Below are 27,233 nucleotides of genomic sequence, written 5' to 3'. Positions count from 1 at the left end.
TTTTTCACTTAACAATACATCTTGCAGATTATCCCATATCAGCACATAAAGAGCTTCCTCATTCTTTTATTTAACAGCTGTTGTGGATACACTGAAATTTATTTCACCAGTCCCCTCTTGATGGACACTTACGCTGTTTCCAATCTTTTCCTACAACCAACAATGCTACAGTGAATAACCTCATACATATATCATTTTGTGCTTGTGTGAGTGTATCTGCAGGATAATTTTCGGGAAGTGGAAAAGCTGGGTCAAAGAGCATGTGCTTTTGGAATCAGGATAGATAATGCCGAAATGTACCAGATTACACTTGCGAAGAGCCGCCTAGGAGAGAGCCTGTTTCCCCTCCCCCTTGCCAACCCTGTGGGTTCATTGATGACTTTAAAGCAGGAAAGTGACATGCTCAGGTTTTCATTTTAACAAGATCCCTCGGGCTGCCCTTGTATAGCATGGCTCAGAAGCAAGCACTGAATTCAGGGGCACCCAGGAGCCTGGGGTGCCAGCAGAGAGCCCCGAAGGACAAAAGTCAAAGCCTGCACCCTTTCTCGGCGCCCACCCAGACTCCTTAACTTGCTGCATCTATTGGGGGCCAGAGATGATTTGGGATTGCTAGCGAAGATTTGTGGAGATGCTGAGGAGGGAGAATGAGGGGTGACAGTGAGATCCTGCAAAGGGTGAACCTTGGAGACCTGGGTGAATGCACAGGACTAGATTAAGGAAGGGATCTGGGCTTTCCTAACATCGGCACCTGGGATGGAAAGGGGCACCATCTACAAAAACAGAAGGATGAGTGTGTCTTAAGAAAACTGTCGAGGGGCAGAGGAATTAATGAGTATGCTTCAGGATCTGGTACAGAGCTATTTAATTCGATTTTAACTCCGTTGGCTTTAAGATGAGAGGAGGGAAGAATCGTCTAGAATGGGCCATCTGAAATATGGGCGTAAAGCTCCAAGAGAGCTTGGGACTCTGAGCTTTGGCTTCCCTGTGTGCACAAGAGAGATAATAATACTCCTCTCACGTGACTGCTGGGAGGGTCCAATAGGAGAATTCATTCATTCATTCACCAGCTCTTTATGGAATGCCTGAGGATGTCCTGCTGTCTCCAGGCCCTAGGAAGGCAGCAATAGGCAAACCCAAGACTCTACCCTCACGGAGCTTTTAAGTAGGAAATACAGAAAACAAGCACACAAACATGCAACATAATGTTGAGTAGCAATGAGTGCTAGGAAGACACCTAAGCAGGATAAGAGAGTAGACTTAGATGAGGAAATCAGGACAGACCTTTCTGAGGAGGTGATATTGGGGCTGAGCCTTGAATGCAAGTGAAGGGGTCGGCCACCCCGTTTCTAGGACAGAAGATGCAGGCCAGGGAATAGTGAGGGTGTGATGGGCTCAGTGCAATCCCTGGGGATGATGGGGATGCAACCTTCATGCCTTCAGCCTGAGAGTTCATCAGCTTTAAGGTGGGGATGAAAAGGCAGGACAGAGAAATAAGGGCAGGGCCAGGACCAAGTCTGGGAGGTGACAGGGGTGGGCAGATGAAGCATCAGACTCCAAGAGAATGAGGAGGATGGTCAGGTCCTAAGAAAGAGCATCCCCTCGCTGCAGAGAGTTGGGAGGAAGGTGGCAAGTAGGAGGCCGTGGAGCCTGGGAGGGCAGGAACAGTTCTCAAGAAGCTCGAAAGTGGGCACGGGGCAAGGCAAGTGGAGAAACACAAACGGGGTCCTTGCTTTCAGGATCCTTCAACTTCCACAGTCTGAAGGGGTCTTTGTGGAGGTATTGCTGAGGAGGGACTCGATGTTTCCTCCCCGAGCCTTCGGCCCCACGGTAGGAGCCGCCCTGGTGCCATTTCCAGCCCCAGCTCCATTTCCCCAGCCAGGAATATTCCGCTGATGCGGGTCTATATTTAGCAGCCGTGGCGAGGTACAGTCTGTTCTCGCTGTGCAGATAGCAGGGAGCAGAGCCGGAACGGGGCCTGAGAGGAAGGTGTAAGGGAAGAGAGGGGGCGGGGCGCCACGAGGCCCGTGCCAGAGGAGGAATTAGCGTGTGTGTTTTAAAGGCCAGGCCTGCCAGCAGACCCCCCACTGGGAAAACAGGGATGGCATTTGCGGGGCTAATGAGGCGTCACTTGGGCTCCAGGGCCCCTTCTGCAGCATTTGGAGGGGACCGCGGGGGCGGGGAGGATAACAGCTGGAACTGGGGGCGTCGGGTGAGGACGAGGCTGTGGGGAGCCGGGGCCAGGTTCTCATTACCAGCCCCCGCCCAGCCACCATCCCAGCAAGAATAGAAAGCCTCTGGCTCTCAGAGACTTCAAGATCTCTGCTGAACGTTCTTAGCTGAGCCAGAAACACTGGCTTCCTGAAGAGGGAATGACACTCACGCTTCTAAGTGCCAGATCCCAGATCCCCGGGGTCAGGATGATGCACTGGATCTGGTTTCTGCCGTCATAGGCTTTTGTTCCAACAGAGAAGACAGATACAGACAGACAACTACACCCAGGCTGCGAGAGGCAGGCAGAGGGTCTATAGTAGTAGGTCCGTAAATCAGAATGTTTATCGAACACGTGCTATGTGCTGGAATATATAGATAAGATGATGAACAAGGCCACTGTGGGTCTCAGCCCTTGTGGAACTGATTTATGGGGTCCACAACCTAGGGCTTGGGGAGGGGGGAATCCTCAAGGCATCTCCAAAATGTGGGGCCTGCTGCTGAAGCTTTGTCTCATTTAACCCACGTAAGAGCCCTTTCCACTGAGTAGTCCCATTGTACAGAATCGGAAACTGAGGCTCAGAGAGAGTTAAGAACTTGCCCAAGGTCAGATAACATATAAATGGTGGAAAGAGGGCTTGAACCTGTATCAATCTGACTCTAAAGTCCCTCATTTTTGTGCTGCTTCTTATCTGACTCTGTGTGGCCCTGGGACATGATAGCCCCTCAGTAAGGCCCTGATAAATGAGTCAGTGAATGAATTTTCAGAGCCAGATTTTTCTTCAGTAATTTTATTTATTCGTTTATTTTGGGCTGTGCTGGGTCTTCGCTGCTGTGCGGGCTCTGCTCTAGTTGCGGAGAGTGGTGGCTTCTCTCACTGCGGTGTGCAGGCTTCTCATTGTGGTGGCTTCTCTTGTTGTGGAGCATGGACTGTAGGGTGTACAGGCTTCAGTAGTTGCAACTCACAGACTTAGTTGCTCCTTGGCCTGTGGGATCTTCCCACACCAGGCATCGAACCTGTGTCTCCTGCATTGGCCGGCAGATTCTTTACTACTAAGCCGCCAAGGAAACCCAGAGGCAGATAGTTTAAGAGCTGATTTGAGAATTTTGCCTCAGACTCTCAGGTGGACACCAGCCTCCAGGATGCTTCTCCCTGAACTGGGGGTAGAAAGGGGTGTGAAATAGAGCAGATTGCAAAATATGGCATCAAGTCCTCCCATCCCTGAATTGGCCTCCTAGTAAAGTAACTTCAGCTCTTCCCATCAAGTGGGGAGGAGGGGTCTATTTCCCTGCCCCTTGAATCTGGGCCGCCTTACGACTTGCCTTGGCCAGTGGAATGTAGCAGAAGTGATGTTCTGCAGATTGCTAGGTTAGATCTTAAGAGACCTTGCAGCTTTCATGCTTCTCTCCTGGAACACGGTCCTGAGATCATGGTTTAAGGAAGCCAGCCCAGCCGCCAGGATGAAAGAAGGCCTGGTAAACAGCCAGGATCAACTGCCCAACATGTATCAATACATGAGGCCATCTTGGACCTTCCAGCCAGATGGCCCTCCAGTGAAACGCAGCTACAGGAGTGAGCCCAGAAGAGGAACGGGCTGGGGAATCTCGATTTCTCTGTTAGCTATCTACCGCTATGTGACAAACTATCCCCAAACACAGTGGCTTAAAACAGCAACAATTTATTATTCGTCACGATTCTGTGGGTTGGCTGGGCAGTTATTTTGCTGGGGTCACTCACATGGCAACAGTCAGCTGGCAGGTCAGCTAGGACAGCTGTGGCCTTTCTTCTTGGGTTTCTTCACGGTGCAGTGGTCTCAGGGTTCCAAGGAGACAAGCCCTGGCACACAAGGGTTTATCAAGTATCTCTGCTTCTGTCACACTTGCTGACGTCCTGTTGGCCAAAGCAAGTCCCATGGCCGAGGCTGGAGTCAGCATGGGAGAGGCTGACCCAAGGCGTGGATCCCAGCAGGCGTGGTTCCTTGGGAGCTATCACCATAGCAACCTGTTATTGGGTGTGGCCCAGGGGGACAGGGTCCACAGGACAGCATGGCTTTAGGGTACCCACTTCCTAGTTGTCCAGAGAGGGCACCTGCTCACACACTCAGCACGGCTTCATGACCCATTTCTAGGGATGAAGACTTGTGTGTCCCTAGTTCCTCTGGAGTCAGAAGTGACAAGGACAGCAAGGAGGCCAGTCACATAAGCGTGGCACCTCACCCACAGCATAGATCTCAGTCAGACCCCTGCTCCCAGCCCCACTCAGAGCTGGGGTCACTGAGCTTTAGGTCCACAAGCTTATCCATGCACAGTGGCCCTATCACCAGACTCCACATCAGTGAGATCCTAGACATAAATGACAAAGCTTTGCCCATAGATTTCCTTGGTGGCTCAGACAGTAACACGTCTGCCTACAATGTGGGAGACCTAGGTTCAATCCCTGGGTTGGGAAGATCTCCTGGAGAAGGAAATGGCAACCCACTCCAGTGTTTTTTTTTTTTAGTTGGAGGCTAATTACTTTACAATACTGTGGTGGTTTTGGCCACACGTTCACATGAATCAGCCATGGGTGTACTGTGTTCCCCATCCTGAACCCCCTCCCACCTCCCTCCCCATTCCATCCCTCAGGGTCACCCCAGTGCACCAGCCCTGAGCACCCTGTCTCATGCATCAAACCTGGACTGGCGATCTGTTTCACATATGGTAATATACATGTTTCAATGCTATTTTCTCAAATCATCCCATCCTTGCCTTCTCCCACAGAGTCCAAAAGTCTGTTCTTTACATCTGTGTCTCTTTTGCTGTCTCACATAAAGGGTCATCATTACCATCTTTCTAAACTCCATATATATGCGTTAATACACTGTATTGGTGTTTTTCTTTCTGACTTACTTCACTCTGTATAATAGGCTCCAGTTTCATCCACCTGATTAGAACTGATTCAAATGCATTCTTTTTATAGCTGACTAATATTCCATTATGTATATGTACCACTGCTTTCTTATCCATTCATCTGCCAATGGACATCTAGGTTGCTTCCATGTCCTGGCTATTGTGCTGTGATGAACACTGGGGTACACGTGTCTCTTTCAATTCTGGTTTCCTCGGTGTGTATGCCCAGCAGTGGGATTGCTGGGTCACATGGCAGTTCTAGTTCCAGTTTTTTAAGGAATCTCCACACTGTTCTCCATAGTGGCTGTACTAGTTTGCATTCCCACCAACAGTGTAAGAGGGTTCCTTTTTCTCCGTACCCTCTCCAGCATTTATTGTTTGTAGACTTTTTGATAGCAGCCATTCTGACTGGCATGAGATGGTACCTCATTGTGGTTTTGATTTGCATTTTTCTAATAATGACACTCCAGTAGTCTTGCCCGGAAAATCCCATGGATGGAGGAAACTGGTGGGCTACAGTCCGTGGGGTCGCAAAGAGTCGGACACGACTGAGCGACTTCACTTTCACTTTTTCTTTAGTCCATCTTAAGTGCTCGACTGGCCCACCCCTCAGCCCGCCCCTCTGCCTGGCTCACGCAGGGAGCCCCCCACCATGTCTCTGGCCCGTGATCACTCCCTTGTCAGTCCATCTGTCAGCCCTCTCCTTTCGGCCCTCCCACCCTCTTTCTCCACCCCTCCCTGTCCGTCTGCCTCTCTGGCGTCCCTGGGGAGGTCTGTTCATGCTGCCCTTGCTGATCTTGGCCTTGCTTTCTTCTTTCTTTTGGTTTCTCTCCAGGCCTCTGTCTCTCCGTGGGTCTCCCTTTCCCTCTCCTCCCCTCTGTTCCCTTCTTCTGTGCCTCGAGTACGTGGCGCTCTCTGTCTCTTTCCGCTCTGACTTCTCAGATTCCTCTCTGTCTGTCTCCCTCTCCTTCCCGCTCTGCCACCTTCATCCTCCTCCCTCTCTTCTCTCTTCCCTTCCTGCTCTTTCCTTCCTCCAGCCGTTCAGGGTAGAGGACACACAAGGGCACCTTCCCAGTACGGCCCCTGCCATCCTGGACTTGGGTCCTGCCCTAATTCCCAGAAGGGATTCCTCTAACAGTCCCCGTATTGAGGTCCAGCACCAGGGAGATGGGGCAAGGAGCCCAGTGCATGACTGGAAGCGTGGCTTGCCTGATTAGGACAGAGATGAGCAAGGGCTTTCTCAGGAGCTGAGACAGAAGCACAGCATCACTCTATCAGAGGCCTGCACTCTCCCCTTGTACCTGAGGGTGGGTGGGGTGGGGGATACCAGGCTGGCTGGGCAGGGGCCCTCCTTCCTTACTGAGGTCCGGCAGAGCCATCCACAGCATGGGCTCCGGCCCCAGAGAGCCTGCTGGAATCCTGACTGGGCGCTTTCTCCGAGTGCGACCTTGGGCCAGTACTTAACCTGTCTGTGTCTCCATGTCCTCATCTGTAAACTGGGTATAATCACAGCACCATCCTCATAGGGCTGATGAGAAATTTAAATAAGGCAGTTCCCTTAAGGTGCTTAGAACCATGGCAAGCACGGGAAAATGCACATCCATGTCAGTTATCGCTGTTACTGTCACAGGCAGTTCCCATGAGATGAAACTCTGCACCAGTTTTGCCCCCCAGGGACCGTTTGCCAATGTCTGGAACTGTAGCTGGGAGGGCGAGGGCGCTGCTACCAGCATCTCGTGGATGGAATTATCCTGCCCTAGATGTCCACGGTGCCAGTTGGGGAAATCCTGCTCTTTGGGGAGGTATGTGATGGTCCCATTTTATAAATGATGAAACTGAGGTCCAGAGAGGTGAGGGGTTTTGCTCAAGATCACCTGGTCAACAAATAGCAGATCTGGGATTTATCCCAAGTTCGTCTGCTTCCAAGTCTCCCCTGCCCTCGGAAAGATCAGTCCAGGCCAAGGAGGAGTCAGGAGGGAGCTTATTGAGGAGTCTTGAAGGCCGCTGATAGAAGGTCTCCATGACCCCGATTAGACAGACTGCACTTTCCGTATCTCCATGGGATCCCACAAAAGCAGGCACACCCCCTAGAGGCACCACCTCTGGCTCCCCCAGTCACACACACACACACACACACACACACACTAATAGCCTCTCCTCCCGTTCCATTGCCTTTATTGGAGGCTAGGGGCTGTCTGGGGACATCAGGAGGGAGAGATTGGGTTTTATGGGGCGCATCGTGGGGCTGCTGGTGCGTGACTCCACCTGGTGCTCAGGCCCTGGGCACCACCTGCCACCACCTGGCGCTCACAGGTTGAAGTGGGTCAGGGGTGGGGGGGCTCTGACTGGTTCATCAACTCCCCCCTCCCGCCTGATCTCCCACCGTATAAGCGTGTGTGCAGGGAGACCAGAAGTCCAGCCTTCCCCTGCTCAGAATTCATCTTGCAGCCACCCCCTCCTGCTGCCCCTCTGCCTGCTTCCATTAACAGTTTGAAGGATTGTCTGATCAGCAATTAGCTGGTGCCTGGACAGAGAATCTGGGGCCGGGCCCTGGAGGAAAGGGCTGGGGTCCCCAGGGCTGGGGGATGACTTAATCATGGAGGGTGTATGTGTGTGTGTGAGAATAAGTGTGTGCTAGTAGCTATGTGCTATGCCTGTGCATGTGACCTCATAGGTGTTACCTGTGTATTTATGTATTAATAGTACATCTAAGTGTGTGAGACATATCAGTGTTTATGTGCGGGCGAGTGTGACTTCATCGTGAGTGTGTTTGAGGGTGGCTGTCAGGCCGGTTCACTCAGTTAAACATTCACCAAGCTGCCACGCTGGGGCTGGCTCCGGGCTGAGTGACACCGACCCAGAATCAGACAGGCCAGGCTCACCCAGAAAATGTCGGGATCCCCCCTCATATGGGGAAACTGAGACCCTGAAAGTGGGATCGGAGGCTCAAGGCAGAGTCACACACTGCCTGATTCTGGGCCCTACGCCTCTTTTTAGTAAACGAAACAGTCCATATTCTGTTGCTTTGGGGTTGCATGTGAGTGTGTGAATATGCATGTATGTGTGTGAGTGTGTGGATTGTATGTTAACATGTCTGTATATAACATGTGTGTTTATGTGTACAAGTGGATGGGAAGGTGTGTGTTTTAAAGTATATGCGCATGTGACTGGGCTTCCCCAGTGGCTCAGCGGTAAAGAATCCGCCTACAATGCAGAAGACGTGGGTTTAATCCCTGGTCTAAGAAGATCCCCTGGAGAAGGAAATGGCAACCCACTCCAGTTCTCTTGCCTGGAAAATCTCATGGACAGAAGAGCCTGGCGGGCTACAGTCCACGGGGTCTCAAAGAGTTAGACACGAACTGAGCAACTGAAGATACACGCATGCATGAATCTGATGTGTGTGAGAGAGCAGTGTGTGTGTGAGGGTATGTGTGTGTGGAGTGCTGAGTGTGAGTTATCTGTGAGCCTATCTGTATAAGCATGCGTGTGTGTGTGTCTGTGTGTGTGTCTGTGTGTGTGTGTCTGTGTGTGTGTGTGTGTATGCTGAGCCCCACACTTACACGGTGGTCGTATCAGTGTCTTCTGCATCCGCAACTCCCCTCCTGAACTTGAATGAGCCTGGCCTCTGCCTGGGGAGGGGTCTCTGTATCGGTTGGCAGCTGGCAAAGGGCATCCCTGGCCTCAACCCCCCACCCACAGGTGTGATCCGGACGGCCGTGCCCGATCTTGACCGCGAGAGCCAGGAGCGCTACGAGGTGGTGATCCAGGCCACAGACATGGCGGGCCAGCTGGGCGGCCTCTCCGGCTCCACGACCGTCACCATCGTGGTCACTGATGTCAACGACAACCCGCCCCGCTTCCCGCAGAGTGAGTGAGGCCTTCCCAGAGGGAGCAGTGGGTCTGTGTGTCTGTCTGGTCATGCCTCCCGGCCACTCTCTGACCTCAAGCTGCCCTGCAGCCTTCTCACCATAGAGGGACTCCCCAGTCTGTCCATCTGTCTATTCATCCAAGTCACCACAACCCCCTCCCCCCTCCAATCTTACTTTTTGCAAGAGACAGCCCCAACGTTGTCTGACTTTCCATACATCCATGTAGCACACTTACCACCCCTCCCCGCGCCTTGCTTCTGGCCAAGAGTGAGCCCCTGTCTGTCCACCCACTCCGGCTGGTCCTTGCACACACCCGTCATGCTTATTATGTGTGATCTGCTACTGATCTGAGCTTCAGAGGCACGCTGGGGATGAAGGGACAGACACAGGGTCTTTTAGACATACAGACAGAGGCTGCAGCCATGCCCAGGGGCACCTATCATTTGTGCATAGAAATGCCAGGGTCTGGAGAGACAGGTCTTTCCTTCTTCTCTGAGCCTGGAGGACTCTGTGCTTCTGAACTGGGGGAGAGTGCTTTCCACTCTCTGCCTCCCCAGGCAGAGCAGAGTGGAGGTGTCTTCTCTGGCCCAGTCCCTGCCCCCTCCCGTCAGCCCAGCCAGCCCCTCCGTCCCAGGTTCAGACGAGAAGGCTGTGCCCAGGAAGCCGCTGAAGCTGGCAGAGACTAACTGCCGTGGGGAGCCGGGCTGATCCCTATCGGGCGAGTCATTACTTGAGGCCTGCTGCTCACATTAGGCCCTGCCACAGGGGACTGACCCCCAAGAGATAAGGGAATCCAATCCCTTAGCTGAGAGCACATCGCAGCCTAAGCGCCTCAGTCCAGACGCCAAGCGGGGTGGGCAGGGCCCGCCAGCCAGCTCCCCATCTTTGCTGTTCCCCGGGGAACCCGGTCCAGTAGCCGCCCTCAGCCACTCCCCCAGCCCAGCCCCACTCACTTGATGGGGAAGCTTCAAAACCCCTGTGAAGGGGTGGGGGCCACCCAGTTTTCTGTGTACCAGGCTGTGTGCCAGCCCTGAGCTGGAAGGGGTGGGGCAGAAGAGAGGCCAGGGCCCCTGGAAGACTCTTATTTATTCATTCATGTATTCTTTCTTTTTTGTTTTAACCTTTTCATTTTATACTGGAGTGTAGCCAATTAACAATGTTGTGACAGTTTCAGGCAGACAGCAAAGGGACTCAGCCATACATATCCATGTATCCATTCTCCCCCCAGCTCCCCTCCCAGCCAGGCTGCCACATGACATTGAGCAGAGTTCCCTGCACTGTACAGCAGGACCCTGTTGGTCATCCATTTTTAATATACAGCCGTGTTGTTCATCTATTCTTTCTTTATTTCTTTATTGGGAAATACAGCACACAGACAGAAATGCATAAAATATAAATGTCTAGTTCAGCACATAATTACAAAACAAACATTCTTGTAACCGCCGACCAGGACCCAGAAGCTGCCGCAAGTCCTTTCTTGATGATAACTTCTCCCCTTACCTTTTCCTCCAGAGTTAACCACCGCCCACTTTCATGACCATCATCTCTTTGCTTTTCTTTTTCTTTTTTATCAAAGTATAGTTGGTGGATAATAGGGGCTTCCGTGGTGGCTCAGATGGTAAAGAATCTGCCTGCAATGCAGGAGACCTGGATTCAGTCCCTGGGTGGGGAAGATCCCCTGGAGAAGGGAATGGCAACCCCCTCCAGTATCCTTGCCTGGAAAATTCCATGGACAGAGGAGCCTGGCTGGCTACTGTGCATGGGATCCCAAAGAGTTGGACGTGACTGAGCAACTAACACTTTCACTTTCTCTGATGTATAATATTATGTAAATTAAATGTGTACAATACAGTGATTCATAATTTTTAAAGGTTTACTCCATTTATAGTTATAACTAATTATAAATTAGTTGCTATATTCCCCGTGTTATACAATATATTCTTGTAGTTTTTTTAAACCTAATAATTTGTACCTCTCAGTCTCCTCCTACATTGCCCCTGCCCACTTCCCTCTTCCCGCTGGCAACCATTAATTTGTTCTCTATATCTGTGAATCTGTTTCTTTTTAAAATATTCTTTAGATTATATATATATAAGTGATATCATACAGTATTTGTCTTTGTCTGACTTATTTGACTTAGCATAATGCCCTCCAAGTCCATCTTGCTGCAAGTGGTAAAATTTCACTTTTTTATGGCTGAGTAGTATTCCATTATATATAAGTATGCATATATACCACCTCTTCCTTATCCAGTCCTTTAGGGTTGATTCACCCATATAGGCAACATCTAACATTACAGTTTAATTTTATAAGTTTTTAACCTTATCTAAGTGGAAACTCACAATACAAATGATTCATCTTGCTTTTTTATCTCCCCAAATTATGTTTGTGAAATCACGTTATTGCTTCTAGCTATAATGTATTCATTTTCAGTGCTGTATAGTATTCCATAATTTATCTATTCTCCTGCCAATGGACATTTACGTTGTTTCCAGTCTGAGGCTATTGTAGAGGGCACCACTTTGAACATGGTTGTATGCGTCCTACTGCTGTTTAGCATGCAATTTCATTCGTCTACAGAGGAGCAGAATAAACTCATCTTCAACTTTACTAAATAAAATTTAGTAAATTGTTTTCCCCCATGAAGAAATGCATGTGTCCATCATACCATACCCTCACTGATTCTTGGTACTGTCAGATTTCTTTCATTTGTGTTAATCTAGTGAGCGTATGGAGAAGGCAATGGCACCCCACTCCAGTACTCTTGCCTGGAAAATCCCATGGACGGAGGAGCCTGGTAGGCTGTAGTCCATAGGGTTGCACAGAGTCGGACATGACTGAGTGACTTTCCTTTCACTTTTCACTTTCATGCATTGGAGAAGGAAATGGCAACCCACTCCAGCGTTCTTGCCTAGAGAATCCCAGGGGTGGGGGAGCCTGGTGGGCTTCCATCTGTGGGGTCGCACAGAGTCCGACCTGACTGAAGCAACTTAGCAGCAGCAGCATCAGTGAGTATATACTAGTAACTCACGCTGCTTTTCATTCATTCACTCACTAGTCACTCAAACATTTCATTTATGTGGCAGCCTGGTGTTCTGCCAGGCACCATGAATGCCTGATGAATAAGAGATGTGGTCCCTGCCTTGCAGGAGCTCACAGCCCAGAGGGAGGGAGAAGAGAGAAGGAGAGAGAATAAACAGAAAATAATAGGGACATGCAGTAATCCTTACAATAGGATAAGCTTGGGGGCCCTGGACACATAGGACCAGAGCCTGGAGGTCTGGGAACCTTCCCCATTACAGGAGGTAATAGTCACTGAGACTAAAAAGGAGGGGAAACAGGGGAAGTGAAGGCAGAGAGGAGAGTAAAGCGAGGGAAGTCTAGAGGTGGCACAGACAGAGCAAGTCGTCCTGAAGGAATTGCAGGAACTTCAGCCAGACTAAGGCTCATGTTGAGGTGGGGAGTTGGAGGCATGAAGGTGCAGAAGTCAGCAGGGGCCAAGGGGCTTGTACAACTTCATTCCAAGTGCAGTGCGGATGGTAAGGCAGCCCCTCCCTCAGCTCCCACCAGCGCTGGGGGAGCTATGGCAAAGAGTAGGGGGTGGCATGGTCAGCTTGTATTAAGAGTCCCCCCAAGACTCTTATGTGAGAGTCAGTCAGAGACAGCCACACCACACAAGGGTATCCAGACCAGTGCGGGCTCCAAGAGACACATCCCCAGTGCCACAGCCCCTGCTTCCCCTGGGCGGGCCCACCACTTAGCAAATCACCCTCACCTTCAACTCCACTCTGGAGGGAGAGCAGGGAGCCATTTGAGTTCCACTTGACCCTCACTCCTTCTGGCTTCCCCTCTGCTTCCCCACTCTGGTAACAGTGGCCGTCTTGCCAGTCTTCAAACAAGCCAGGCATTGCACCCACCTCAGGGCCTTTGCACCTGCTGTTCCCTCCATCTTTCCCAGATATCTGCTTGACTCACTGCCTCACCTCCCTCAGACTTTTGCAGAAATGTTGTCTTTTCCTTGATTACGCCATTTACAGTGTTTTTTTTTTGGCTGCATCCTGTGGCATGTGGGATCTTAGTTTCCCGACCAGGGATTGAACCTTTGCCCCTTGCGTTGGAAGCACAGAGTCTTAACCACTGGACTGCCAGGAAAGTCCCAATTACCCTATTTAAAACTCCACATACACCTTCATCATCACCCCCCATTTCCCTTCCCAGTTTTATTTTTCTCCCAAGTACCATCTGACATCCTATTTTACTGATATGATTGTTTAGTGTCTTTCTCCTTCCACTAAGAGGAAAGCACTGTGAGGCCTGGGATTTGGGTCTGTTTTGCTTGTTGCTAGAAGCCTAGTGCATAGAGCTGCTCTGGGACATCACAGATGCTCAATAAATATGTGGAAATGAAGGAACCAATATCATTAACATCCACAGCAACAAAAAAATCAGTGTGCAGCCCTACTATTTGAATGCAGTGTGTCCCATTTATTGGGTGGGTAACACTGCGGTCGCACAGAGTCGGACATGACTGAAGCAACTTAGCAGCAGCAGCAGCAGCAGCAGCAACAGATACTAGCCTCTGTGCTAAGCAACTGACATGCATTATCATCTCAATTGATTGGGAAATGACAGTGCTATCAGGAAGGCACTATTATTATTCCCATTCTACAGATGAGGAAAACCAGAGCTCAGAATTACACAGCCAGGACTGATTCCAGGGCCGTAGCCTTGATCACGGTGCTTCTCTGTCCCCTTTTGGGCAGATGAGGACACTTGAGTCCCAAAGAACTGCCGACACTTTCTGAAATCAATCAGGGGATAAAGCCAAGGTCAGAATTAGAACCCTCCTCTTTGCACTGCATCCCGCATTTCTGCAGAGGAAGCGCCTCTCCCAGCACCAGTCCTGGCCAAGCAGGGAGCTCCAAGGAGCCCATCTGAGACCCCCCCTCCTCTCCCCTAGAGCTGGTGGAAGCTGAGGGAGGGGCTGCCTTACCATCTCCGCTCACAGCTGTATCCCCTACAGAGATGTACCAGTTCAGCATTCAGGAGTCGGCCCCCATCGGCACGGCCGTGGGACGCGTGAAGGCCGAGGACTCAGACGTGGGCGAAAACACAGACATGACTTACCACCTCAGGGAGGAGAGCGGCAGCGGCGGGCACGTGTTCAAGGTCATCACAGACAGTGACACGCAGGAGGCCATCATCGTAGTGCAGAAGGTGCGGCCACCCTGGAGTGATGGGGGAGGCAGGCCCCAGGGCAGCAGGGTTGGGTAGGGGGTCACTGAGCAGCCAAATACCCCATCCCACTTCACTCCAGGGGTGAAGTCTCTCCAGGGAGGCTGGACCAACCTGGGAAAACGCTAATGCTTTCCTTCCCATTTTACAAATGAGAACATGAGGCATAGAGAGGTTAAGTGACTTGTCCAAGGTTGCACAGCTAGCGGTCAAGAGCCAGGAGTCAATCCAGACTTGAATCTGTGCTCTTACACACTACGCTGTGCTACTTCAAGTTCACACCAGGCCCTTCACACTCACTGTTTCCTTTCATCTTGATGTTACCCTTGGAAGGAAAACATATTATGACCATTTTTACAAGTAAGAAAACAGAGATTTAGAAAGGTAAAAGGGCTTGCCCAAGATTATACCTGTAAGAGATAGAGTAGGATTTGAACCCAGGTCTGGTGACCCCAAAGCTCTTTCCTTCCTGAATCTAACAGCCTCCTTACCCACTGACCAGCCGAGGAACCAGAAGCTCAAACAGCAAACTCAGCACCCCCTAGGGAAAGGAGACAGAGGTCAGAGAAAAAAGCAAACAGCATCTTCAAGGGCTTGGTCACGAACTTGGCAGCTCAGGGGTGCACAGGTCTTTGATGCTGCCCACTCCAACGCTGCTGTTCCACAGGAGGTCTGAGTCCCCTGCCCTGGCCTACAAACAGTTGTAAGCCTTTGTATACTCCCAGGGATGGGACGCTCACTCCCTACCAGTGTCCTGCTCCTCCTTCTCCCATTCAGCCACAGTCTGTCCAGTTCCTGTCAGCCCAGGCTCTGCCTCCTGGGACCCACAGAAACATCTGCCCCGACAGCCCTTCATTCACTCAATAATCAAACTCTCTCCCTGGCCACGAGGGTTTGAGGATAGAGAAAACTCTGTTTCTTCAACTAGGATAAGAATATGAGGCTAATACTTACAATGAAGTGTTAATAGCATGCCAGCCTCCTTTCCAATGCTTTCCATGTATTAACTCATTTCATCTCTACAACAACCCTCTAAGTATTATTATTGCCCATTTCATAGGTGAGAATCTGAGGCCCTGAGTTAAGTCATTTGCATCCAAGGACAAGCATCTTACAGAGAAGTTGTAGGGACAGGGCCCCGGGGAGTCTGTCTCCAGAATCCACCCTTTTAGACATTACATAGCTTTCGGTCTTCTGACCTCCACTTGTCTTCACGGTAAGATGAGCCCATTTCACAGATGGGGGACCTGGAGGCCTGGGGAGGCCCAGCATCACAGAGCAGCAGAATCAGGCCCCAAGCCCAGCCCAGGGACCCCAGCACAGCATTTGCTCTCATCCCCGGTGATGCCCCTGTAGTAACTTCCCCATCCTCCCTGCCTCTTGCCCCATAACCCCACCCCCACCCCGCCTGCTCCAGCAGTGGCGCCTGAGGTGTCTCTGTGGAGTCAGTGCTGGCTCAGGGAGCAGAGCCCCCGCCTGATTGATGACCTGGCTCCAGAGCCCATCACTCGCTCCCAGGCCAGGTCCGCGCCTGCCTTCCTGCATCCTGATTTCCCAGGCAACAGGATGGAGGGAGGAGGTAGCCCTTCTTTTTCTTTCTGTTGGGGAAGGGGGAGTGTGGAGGGGAGGTTCTGAGAGGAAAGGAGGGACCCTAGACAGAGGGCAGTTCTCCAGGAAGGTGGCCCTTGCTGCCCAGATGGCTCCCCCAGCATGTGACAGTGGCGCCATGGTTCCACCACTGCCCTTTCTCTTTGCTCTAAAGGCGTTATCCTTAGGAGGCCAGAGTCCATGCAGCCATGCAGCTTGTCCGTCAGAGGGTCCCCCACCAGCATTCCCTGATGAGGACCAGGGCTCAGCGTGGCTTTAGCGAGGTCTCTGAGGGAGCTCTAAGGCCGCCCGGCTTATCAGGCTCAACTCACATTAGCAGTTGCCACCAATAATACACCAGGAAGGTCTCATCTCACCCTCCCACCCGAGGCCCAGAGAGGCCGAACAGATTGCCCGCAGACACACAGCCGGGCAGCCACACATCCAGCGCCTTTCCTGCCAGTGGGGTTAAGGGCTGGCACTTGACAGCTGCATTGCCGGGGATGTGAATCCCACTTCTGCCAGGGACTAACTGCTAAGTGACCTAGGGCAAGTTACAGAGCCTGCTAGGCCTCGACATCCTCACGTGTCAAATAGGATGATAATAATAATACAAGCCTCTTTGGGACGCTGTAAAATTAGATGAGTCGCTACATTTAGAACACTGGCACACAGAGCTTTGTAAGTTAATAAATTAAGGCCAGTCCCGTGCACCGGGTAGCAGGAAGTCTGGGAGTCAGTATGTGACCCTGTGTCCCTGAGCAAGACTGTCCCCAGCAGGGCCTGACTTTCTCTCCCTGTAACCCGACAGTGTGTCAGTGATGCCATTGAGTCAGGGATGCCTCAGTCAACTGTGACCTTAAGCCAGCCCCACCCTCTTGGGGTCAGCCCCGCCCCCTCGGAGCCAGGCCAGCTCCCCCTACCCCCAGACTTGGACTCTGTCCGCCTGGAAGTGTGGAGCAGACCAGCCCACTCACCGGCCCTCTGCTCCCTTCCGCCCACCCCTCCAGCGCCTGGACTTCGAGTCCCAGCCGGTGCACACCGTGGTCCTGGAGGCCCTCAACAAGTTCGTGGACCCTCGCTTCGCTGACCTGGGCACGTTCCGCGACCAGGCGATCGTGCGCGTGGCCGTTATCGACGTGGACGAGCCCCCCGAGTTCCGGCCGCCCTCCGGCCTCCTGGAGGTACAGGAGGACGCGCAGGTGGGCTCCCTGGTCGGCGTGGTGACGGCGCGGGACCCCGACGCCGCCAACCGGCCCGTCCGGTGAGACCCCCGCCCGGGGCCGACGCCTGCTGCCTGCTACCCCGCCAGCGCCTGCGGACAGACGGCGGGCAGAGGGGGTGGGGACGGGACAGGGAGGGGTTGGGGGCGGTGATGGTGAGGGAGGAGGGGAGAGAGCGATAGACTCGGGCCACCGGGAGCCAAAGAGACAAAGGAATCGGATTCGAGAACAGTGGCAGAGAGACAGGGAGCTCAGGATAACGAGAGAGAGCCAGGTGTGACAGACGCAGCAGTGACCTGGGCTCAGCCTCGGTCCTCCACCAGAAGGGGGAAAAAAAAAAAGATAATTTCATCCTTCCAGCTTTTCAGGTCAAAAATGTTGCAGACATCCTCGACTTATGTTTTTCTCTCACACCTCCCTCCAATCCATCAGCAAAGCCTGTCATCTCTGCTTTAAAAACATCTCCAGAATCTGACCACTTCTCACCTCCTCCGCAGCTGCCGCCCTGGTCCAGGCCGCCTGTTTCTCTTGCCTGATTACTGGCTCTCTCTGCTTCTCTCATCACCCCTCTTCAATCTAGAATGGGTGCAGGAGCCAGACTGGCTCCCGCCCCACCCTTTTCGTGGCCCAAACCACCCCCCTCTGGCCCTCCTCTGCTGAAAGCCCTCCAAAGGCACCTCTGGGACTCAGGATAAAAGCCCAGACCCTATAGGATGTGGCCTCACTGTAACTTCTCATACCCTGGCTCACCTCCTCCCTGGTTCACTCTCCTTGGCCACGTTGACCTCCTCACAGCTCCCGGGATACACCCAGCCCGCCTCTACCCCAGGGCCTTTGCACTGCCCGATCCCTCTGCCTGGAATGTTCTCCCGCTTAACATCTCCAGGGGTGGTCCTCTCACTTCCTCCAGGACTTTCCTCAAAAGTCACCTTCTCAGTGCAACCTTCCCTGACCACCCTTTCTAAAATGTCAACCCCGCCCCAACGTGTCCTCACACTTCATATCCATTTTCTTTCGTCCTTCATCACCATCTAACCTGTTACCCATTTTCCTGATGACTTTGTCCCTCTCCCTAAAAGATAAGCTTTAGGAGAATAGGGATGCGTGTCTAAGTTCACCGCTGTATCCTCAGGTCCTCATGCTGCCTAGCGCTCAGTGGACATTCCCTGACACATGGTGAATGGATGAAATGTAAAAGCAGAGAAAGACAGAGAAGAGAGAGGTTCCTGGAGATGCAGTGAGACCAACAGTGAGAGGAAGTGGCCAGAGAAGGAAAACCAGTGGAAAAAGGGCAGGAGTAACTCAAGGATGGAGGAACCGACCTGACACTGTAGGAACTGAAAGAGGAGAGTTGGAGAGAAAGCCAGTGGGAGAGACAGAGGCATGGAGGTGGGGCGCGGGGGGAAGGGGGCTAGCGGCAAGTGGGCGGAGGCCACAGGGTGCTCTGGCGCTGTTGGTGTCCCTGGAAGGGTTTGCAATCTGCAGGGGTTGGAGAGTCCCTGACCATGGCCCAAGCTGAAAGGATGTCAGAGAGAAAGAAAGTGATCCAGAGGAGGAGGTCAGGGTGGGGTGAATGCCCACTGTTGACTGAATTTAAGTGTCTGGAGCTTCCTGTTTATTCCCTGAAACCCCTGTACATAGTGAATGATGCCTGAGCCAGCTGTGTGCCTAGCTCTGTGCTTAAAGGATCTCTGCATTATTCAACTCCATATGGGTAGCATTCTCACCATCATTTATGTGAATGGCTCCCTCCGATTTGTCCAGTGCCTAGCCTTTGCAACCTTACATGGCAACCCCAAGGTGAAGACACAAAGATGCTTAACTACCTATGGGCTCCCAGACTGGAGGCTACCCTCAGGGGTCTAGAAAGACTTCCTGGAGGAGGCAGGAATTATATTGAGCCGTGTACCTGAGTCTGGTCAGTGTAGCTATGCTGCTGCTGCTGCTGCTAAGTCGCTTCAGTCTTGTCCGACTCTGTGTGACCCCATAGACGGCAGCCACCAGGCTCCCCCATCCCTGGGATTCTCCAGGCAAAGTACTGGAGTGGGGTGCCATTGCCTTCTCCGAGTGTAGCTATGAGGAGAAGGCTATTCCAGGCACAGGCATAGGAAGGGAAGAAGTGGTAGGTGTGTCTGGAGATGAGTAGACTGTGATGTCTATGGGAGGCTGAGCAATGAACCAACAAGAGAAGTCTGACAAGGTTCAAAGATAGGCTGAAGGGCTCAGACTCAGTCCAGAGGTCCTGAATGCCTCCTAGGCTGCCTCCACCCTTCCCATGGCCAAAACCACCCTCCACTGCCTATGAACTTCTCCACCATCTTTCCATCCCCGCTGACAACAGATACAGTCTTTAAACATCCCTGTCAGCCTCTGGCTCAGCCCCAGACCTTTCCCAGGAGGGCATTATCACCCTTGTTTGGCAGGAAACTGAGATCCAGGGAGGGGAAGAGTTTCCCTGGGCTCACAAGAGTTACCAGGCAGCAGTAGGAGCCTGGTCTTTGCCTCCCAGGTCCAGCGCACCCCGCTGCCTTCTCCCCTCCTCTCCAGTATTGCTCTCCCCACTCCCCCCCCAGTCCTCCCCCTCCACCCTCTGTTGACTTCCCTTCCCCCCTGCTTTCATCTGCACTGAAAGGGCCAACTTTGAAACCTGCTTCTCACCTCCTTTCATCTCTCTATGCCGCCCCTTCCCTGGGGCTCCTCAGATGTGGAGGCGGTGAGGAGCTTGAGAGAGGTCCAATTTCACACCACAAACATTTACCCAACTCCTCCTCCTCCCTGCCGGCCTGGAACCAGGCCCGAGATGACTCAGCCAAGGGCAGAGCTGGGGAGGAGCGCCCGGTCTGTAAGGGGACAGATGGCTAGAGAAGGGGTCCTCACAGACCACCTGGGCAGCCCAGAGCCTGGCTTATGTTCCAGCTCCCTGGGTTCCAAGGGTCCTGGACTCAGTCAGCACCTAGGGGTGTGAGTCATGTCACATCCGGCACTGCCCCAGACAATGGGGAAACAGAGGTGATAAGACCCAGTCCCTCCGCTCAAGGAGTTTGCCTTCTCCTGGGGGGCAGGGGAGGCAGGGAAACAGCCAATAAGTAGTCGAATGTTTGTTGCCACAAGTCAACAGATGGTTAAAAGGGGTCATTGCTGATAAGACCTATGAAGAAAATAAACAAGGTGATAGGATAAGACCAATTGGGGCCACAGGGGGCTACCCTGGATTAAGTGGTCAAGGAGTTGACAAGTGAGTTGACATCAGAATGATCAAGAGAGAATCAACTAGACAAAGATGTGGCAAGGAATTCTGGGTAGAAGGAATGCAAGTGAAAGTCGCTCAGTCATGTCCAACTCTTTGCGACCCCATGGACTGTATAGTCCATGGAATTCTCCAGGCCAGTATCCTGGCCTGGAGGCTATACTGGGTATAGCCTTTCCCTTCTCCAGGGGGTCATCCCAACCCATGGATCAAACCTAGGTCTCCTGCATTGCAGGCGGATTCTTTACCAGCTGAGCCACAAGGGAAGCACAAGAATACTGGCGTGGGTAGCCTATCCCTCCTCCAGTGGATCTTCCCGACCCAGGAATTGAACCAGGGTCTCCTGCATTGCAGGTGGATTCTTTACCAACTGGGCTCTCAGGGGTAGAAGAAATAGCGAGTGCGAAGGTCCTGAGGCAGGAACAGGCTTAGTGTGTTCCTGGAAATGAAGTGATATCCTAGGCGACTCTGCCTAGGATGGCGGTACCTGGGAAATCCCGAGATGCAGATTAGAAAGTGACTTTTCCGAGTCGCTGTACTGCAGAGCTTGGAAGATGCCTCACTCTGTGGCGTTTGGCCCTCAGGTTGTAGTTTACTCATTTTACAGATGAAGAGACTGAGGGTCAGAGAGGAGAAGTGACCCTCCCAATGTCACTCAGCCTGAAGGGGGAAGGAATGGGATTTAACCCATGATTGTCTGATTCTTGAGTCCAGCCTTCTGCCATTTCACCCCTGCTTCTGATTCTCTTAGGGCTTCCCTCATAGCTCAGTGGTAAAGAATCTGCCTGGGTTCAATCCCTGGGTCAGGAAGATCCCCTGGAGAAGGAAATGGCACTCCACTCCAGTATCCTTGCCGGGAGAATCCCAAGGACAGAGGAGCCTGGTGGGCTGCAGTCCATGGGGTTGCAAAGAGTTGGGCACAACTGAGCAACTAACACTTCTTCTTTCTGATTCTCTTTGTAGTTTGAACAGCTTCCAACTTTATGTGGTGCCCTCCCCTCTGCGTGAAACACAGAGTCAGACGGGGGCAAGGGGAAGGCTGGGGACAGAGCTGAGTCTCAGTGGGCTGAGCAGGGACTTAAGGACTCAGGAGCTCCAAGGAGGGGTGCATTCTCTGGGCACCAAGGAGGGATGGAGCAAAGATAAAGAGGATGGGGCTGGAATAGGGGGGCAGCAACCAGGGTGGAGTGGCTCTGAGGACCTGGCGGCAGGAACAGAATCAGGGAGCCAGGAGGTCAAGTTCAGGAGCAGTGAGGTCAGCTGAATGAGCTCACAGGAGGGCGGTTGGGGCCAGAGAGGAGGTCGGGGTGGGGGCACTTGGGGACAAGCTGAGAGGACCTTGAATGTCAGGTGAAGGTGTGGGACTTTATCCTTAGGCAGTGTTAAGTCTTGGAAGGCTTTGAAGAGAAAGAGGAGAGGGCTCAGATGGGCCCATCTCTGGATCAGGCAGCCTTGCAGACAGATTGGCTGTTTATCAACCCATCTCCAGCCCTACCAGCCCCAGCCCCCTCTTGGGTCTCCCTTCAGTGTCAAAACCAGGAAAGCCCCAGCTGAACCAGAGAAACAGTGAACACTTCATTTCCTCCCAGCATTCCACAGTGGGGTGCAACAGAAAGCACATGGATTTTCAGTTCAGTTCAGTCACTCAGTCGTGTCCGACTCTGTGACCCCATGAACCGCAGCACGCCAGGCCTCCCTGTCCATCACCATCTCCCGGAGTTCACTCAAACTCATGTCCATCGAGTCGGTGATGCCGTCCAGCCATCTCATCCTCTGTCGTCCCCTTCTCCTCCTGCCCCCAATCCCTCCCAGCATCAGAGTCTTTTCCAAATGAGTCAGCTCTTCGCATGAGGTGGCCAAAGTACTGGAGTTTCAGCTTCAGCATCAGTCCTTCCAAAGAACACCCAGGGCTGATCTCCTTTAGGATGGACTGGTTGGACCTCCTTGCAGTCCAGGGAACTCTCAAGAGTCTTCTCCAACACCACACTTCAAAAGCATCAATTCTTCGGTGCTCAGCTTTCTTCACAGTCCAACTCTCACATCCATACGTGACCACTGGAAAAACCATAGCCTTGACTAGATGGACCTTTGTTAGCAAAGTAATGTCTCTGCTTTTGAATATGCTATCTAGGTTGGTCATAACTTCCAAGGAGTAAGCATCTTTTAATTTCATGGCTGCAGTCACCATCTGCAGTGATTTGGGAGCCCAAAAATAAAGTCTGACACTGTTTCCACAGTTTCCCATCTATTTCCCATGAAGTGATGGGACCAGATGCCATGATCTTCGTTTTCTGAATGTTGAGCTTTAAGCCAACTTTTTCACTCTCCACTTTCACTTTCATCAAGAGGCTTTTTAGTTCCTCTTCACTTTCTGCCATAAGGGTGGTGTCATCTGCATATCTGAGGTTATTGATATTTCTCCTGGCAATCTTGATTCCAGCTTGTGCTTCTTCCAGCCAAGCATTTCTCATGATGTACTCTGGGTATAAGTTAAATAAGCAGGGTGACAATATACAGCCTTGATGTATTCCTTTTAGAGTCAGAGAAAACCTGGAATGAATCCTAGCTCAGTTGCAGAATTATGGGAAAATCACTGCACCTACTCCAACCCTCAGTTTTCCCATCTCTAAAGTGGGTGTCATGGTAGTTCCTGCCTCATTCATTTATTCAGAAAAAAAGTACTAAATGTCTACTAGGGACCAGGTTCTGTGATCAGTGGTCCCAGGCTTGGAGGAAGGATTAAGTGTTTGGCACATAGTAGGTCCTCAGGAAATGGACCTTACCATTTTTCTTGGTGGTCTGGACTCCCCTTCATTCTGCAACCAGTACTAACCCCATACAGATTTCTAGGCATCGTGTGTGGGCTTTGAGGGTGTGCTTTAAAAGGGGTGGGGGAGGGGAAAGAGTCAAAAGGCAGGATGGAGTGAGCAGAGAGGAGTCCCCAGCTCAGGGGAGCAGCCGCTTTTGCTTGTGAAGAGTCTCCCCTGCTAGGAGCCCAGGCGGGGACTGCATCATCCAGCCTGCTGTGTGTGCACGTGTGTGTGTGCACGAGCCCGGATACAGGAGCACCGGGCAGCCTGGACACGCACGAGTCTGCACACTGTCGTGTTTATCATGCCTGCGTGAGCTATATATGCACATATTTAAGTGACAAAAACCCACATGTGCCCTCAAGCCAGGAAGATGTACCCTGGCCACTTCTCTCACCCTGACCTTGACAACAGCAGTGTTCTGTGCTGTCCCCAGGGTGCGGGGGCGCCCGCAGGTGCACCCGGCTGGCCCTGAGGCGGCTGCTCTTAGACATGGGACTCTGCACAGACACACATGGCTTGGGAATCTGGCCTTGCCACCCATCAGCCCTTCTGCCCCAGGGCAAGGCGCCTGGCTTCTCTGAGCCTCAGTTTCCCCATGTGTAAAATGACAGCAGCAGTGATGACAGTTATCTGCAAGGCTGGGAGCAGCTCCTGCATGTGCTCCGGCCTGGCACAGAGTCTTGCTGAGCAAATAAAAATGAGAGCTAATCCATACGTCATGTGGCAGGGGCCCAGCGCTGTTAAAAGTGTTTTATTAGTGTTTTATTAGTAGTACTTGTCTAATCCTCACAACCACTCTGAGGTAGGTGTTATTATTAGCACCATTTTTAAATGGGAACCAAAGACCAGAGAGCTTAAGTGACTGACTCAAGGTCACATAGCTAGGTTTCAAACCCCGGCAGATGGCCACCGGATCCCACTCCTGACCACAATTCCCAGGCTTTCTTTGCACTTGTGCACACACACACGCTAGCGGACGCAAACCTACACTCTCTCACTGCTCTCTTCCACTCACACCTGCTCCTGCTCCCCTTCCTGCCCTCCAGGTCCTGGCTGACCAAATGAGAACTGAGATTTGAGCAGAGCCTTCTAGACCACAGATGCCTCCTGTCCTTCTCAGACCCTGGCAATGCTCCCACATCCATGCATGGTACCTCCCACTCCTAGGCCCGCAGAGCACACACTGGGTTGGGGGGGGGGGTCCTGTGTCCCCCTTAGCAGACATTTCTGAATCGTCATTAGAATAACAATAGTGCTCACTCACAGATTCATTTTCCTGGAACCCAACTAGGCACCTGTCCCCCAGCCAGGCGCATAATCCTCCCAACCACTTGCAAGATAGGAGTTAAATCACTTTTCCATTTTCCTTAAAATTAAGGCTCAAAGATGAAGTGGCTTGCCTGGGGTCATTGTGGATCCTGCTCCTGGTCTGAGCGCCTAACTCTTGTACCTTCCAGCCGTAACACAGCATCACGCACGCGCACTGACCACCTGCAGCACAGACCAGACACACAACTCCAAGTGAGGGCCTCAAGCCTCCCCGACTGCCCCCACACCTGCCAGGCCACGCTCCTTGCCACGTGCCCTCCACCCATCCCTCTCTCTCGCTCGCTGGCTCCCTGAGCTGGAACAAAGCCACCTGGGCCGAGCAGCCACATGGACCTGCAGCCCCAAGTCTTTAGCTGGTTGATGGTGGCTCCCCACGCCCCCCTCCCTTCCCATGGCCTTGAGAACAGCTGCCTCCACTTCGAATCCATCCCCCTCTTCCTCTCCAGGAGGAAACAAAAGAGTAACTGGGAGGAGAGAAGAGAGGAAAGAGGTCTGAGCAGAGAGAGGAGGAGACAGAAGGCGATGGGCATCCTCCCATCAGCCCTGCCTTATGCCCAGCCCCGACCAGGCGATCGGGGGCCCCGGTTGTCTCTCGGACTCCCTTCTACCTGTAAAATCAAGAGGAGGTCTCCATGGTTCCTTCCAGCTGAGCCAACACTATTCAAGAGTCTGGTTCTACCATCTTTGGACCCAAACATCCAGCAGTTCAGGCTTGGATCACGGTGACCCGAGACTCCATGCACTGCCGCTTCAGATGGTTCAATGCGCTAGAAAGAACTCTGGGCGTAGAGTCCCAAGTTGGGGCACAAATTCCAGTTCTCTGACAGTCCCTGTGCAACGTTAGGCAGGGTTACACTAGCCCATGTGGCACATTTCATAAATAAGGAAAAGGTCCTCCTTTGAGAAGATTCTTCCTGAGCTAGCACCTGTGGCTAGGCAAGAACACCAGCTGCTCTTCATCCCCTCTTCCCCTCTTCAGCCTAGTAACTTTGTGCAGGATACAGCCTGCACAACCTTACTTCGCGGCCCTAAGCTTGGGAAGCTGCCTCTCTCATCTTCATCTGCAAAATGGGTTGACCACACATCAGCCTCACAAGATGACAGGCAGGGCGGGGCCTCATCTGTCTCATTTGCCATTTTACCCCCAGAGCTTAGCACAGAGTGGTCTTCCCCTGTGGCTCAGATAGTAAAGAATCCGCCTGCAATACAGGAGACCCCAGTTCGATTCCTGTGTCGGGAAGATCCACTGGAGAATGGATAGGCTATCCACTCCAGTATTCTTAGGCTTCCCTGGTGGCTCAGCTGGTAAAGAATCCGCCCACAGAGACCTGGGTTTGATCCCTGGATTAGGAAGATCCCCTGGAGAAGGGAAAAGGCTACCCACTCCAGTATTCTGGCCTGGAGAATTCCATGAACTGTATAGTCCACGGGGTCACAAAGAGTCGGACACGATGGAGCGACTTTCACTTTAGCACAGAGCAGCGTGGAGAAGGCATTCAGCTAATGTTTAGGCATAAAAGAACGAAGGGAGGGATGGCTGGAGACTGTTAAGTGCTGGCCTGATGGGAGGAATTGTCATCTTGGATCTGACCCACACACTTTCACCCAGGTCAGGAGGACCCAGGCTGATCAGGGCCAAAGAGGATGTGGGCTTAGCAACTTAGAGAGAGGAGGCGGCATTAAACTAGGGATTCAGGGACCTCCCTGGTGGTACAGTGGTTAAGACTGTTTGCTTCCAATGTAGGGGATGTGGGTTTAATCCCTGGTCAAGGAACTAAGATCCCACATGCTGTGTGGCATGGCTGAAAAAGAAAAAAAACCTAGGGCCCCAGAAGACTAGCTGTAATGCCCACTACACCCTCATGCCCAGCCCTTTGCAGTCTGCCACAAGCTGGCACCTCCACTGCAGCAGTGAATATGAAAACAGTAAGGGCTGTCACTTTTGCCCAGTTCCATGGATTATTTCCTCTAACCCACACCAGTGATGTATGAATCACCCTATTGTGCAGACAAGTAAACAGAGGCCAGTGAGGTCCAGTGCCTAGCCCAAGGTCACCCAGGTGGAATAAGAAGCAGAGGATTCAAAGCCAGCTGCAACTGCTCCCAGACTCCACAGTCCCACTGGGTACCACTGTGCTTAGTAGTGTGGGGGTGACCCGATGGACTGTAGCCCTCCAGGCTCCTCTGTCCATGGGATTTTTCCAGACAAGAACACTGGAGTGTGTTGCCATTTCCTCCTCCAGGGGATCTTCCCGACCCGGGGATCAAACCCGTGTCTCTTGCATCTCCTGCATTAGTAGGCATGTTCTTTACCACCAGCTACTTGGGAAGCCCCGCCCACATGCACTGGGTATCATTATCCCCATTCAACAGATGCGGAAACTGAGGCCTGGAGCGGTTTGGTAATGCAGCCAAGGCCACTGAAGGGTCATCTCAGGGCTTCGAGTTTCAGTGCGGGTAGGGAAGGGGATGTTCTGGTGTTGTCCTCTCCGTGGGCCTCAGTGTCCCGGCTCTGGCTCCAGAAGATACGGGAAGGGCTTGTTTCCTCCAGCTGGAGGAAGGGGGAGGGGTGCCCCGCCCCACCAGGCTCCATTGTTCCCGCTGCACAAAGAGCCCTTGCTTGGCATTCGGGGGCCTTTGTAGGCCGCGCAGCCTGGCGGCGCCCCCGCCCGCGTTATCAGCCTGGGGAAGCGGCGGACAGAGCTGGCGGGGCCTCTCTGGGCCGCCGCCGCCCGAGACATGTGTTGGACACGGGCCTTTCAGGCCTGGAGCCGCCGCACAAAGGCCCGGGAAGGAGGCGGAACAAAGGGCTTTTTCACGCGGCAAGTGAAAA

At 52.5% G+C, this 27,233-nt stretch overlaps 1 protein-coding gene across 1 annotated transcript in view; it reads left to right on the top strand.

The window, feature by feature from the left end:
• Window positions 1-27,233, top strand: part of CDH22 (cadherin 22) — an 83,831-nt gene that overhangs the window by 31,760 nt on the left and 24,838 nt on the right. The window contains exons 4-6 of the mRNA XM_027977267.3: window positions 8,797-8,964; window positions 13,990-14,183; window positions 16,799-17,052. Of these exons, the coding sequence (XP_027833068.1) occupies window positions 8,797-8,964; window positions 13,990-14,183; window positions 16,799-17,052 (616 nt within the window). The remainder of the gene's footprint in view (window positions 1-8,796; window positions 8,965-13,989; window positions 14,184-16,798; window positions 17,053-27,233) is intronic.

This window comes from Ovis aries, chromosome 13, assembly GCF_016772045.2.
Source record: "Ovis aries strain OAR_USU_Benz2616 breed Rambouillet chromosome 13, ARS-UI_Ramb_v3.0, whole genome shotgun sequence".
Classification (NCBI taxonomy): Eukaryota; Metazoa; Chordata; class Mammalia; order Artiodactyla; family Bovidae; genus Ovis; species Ovis aries.
Note: the sequence above shows the minus strand (reverse complement) of the source record. Positions and strands in the feature narration are given on the sequence as shown.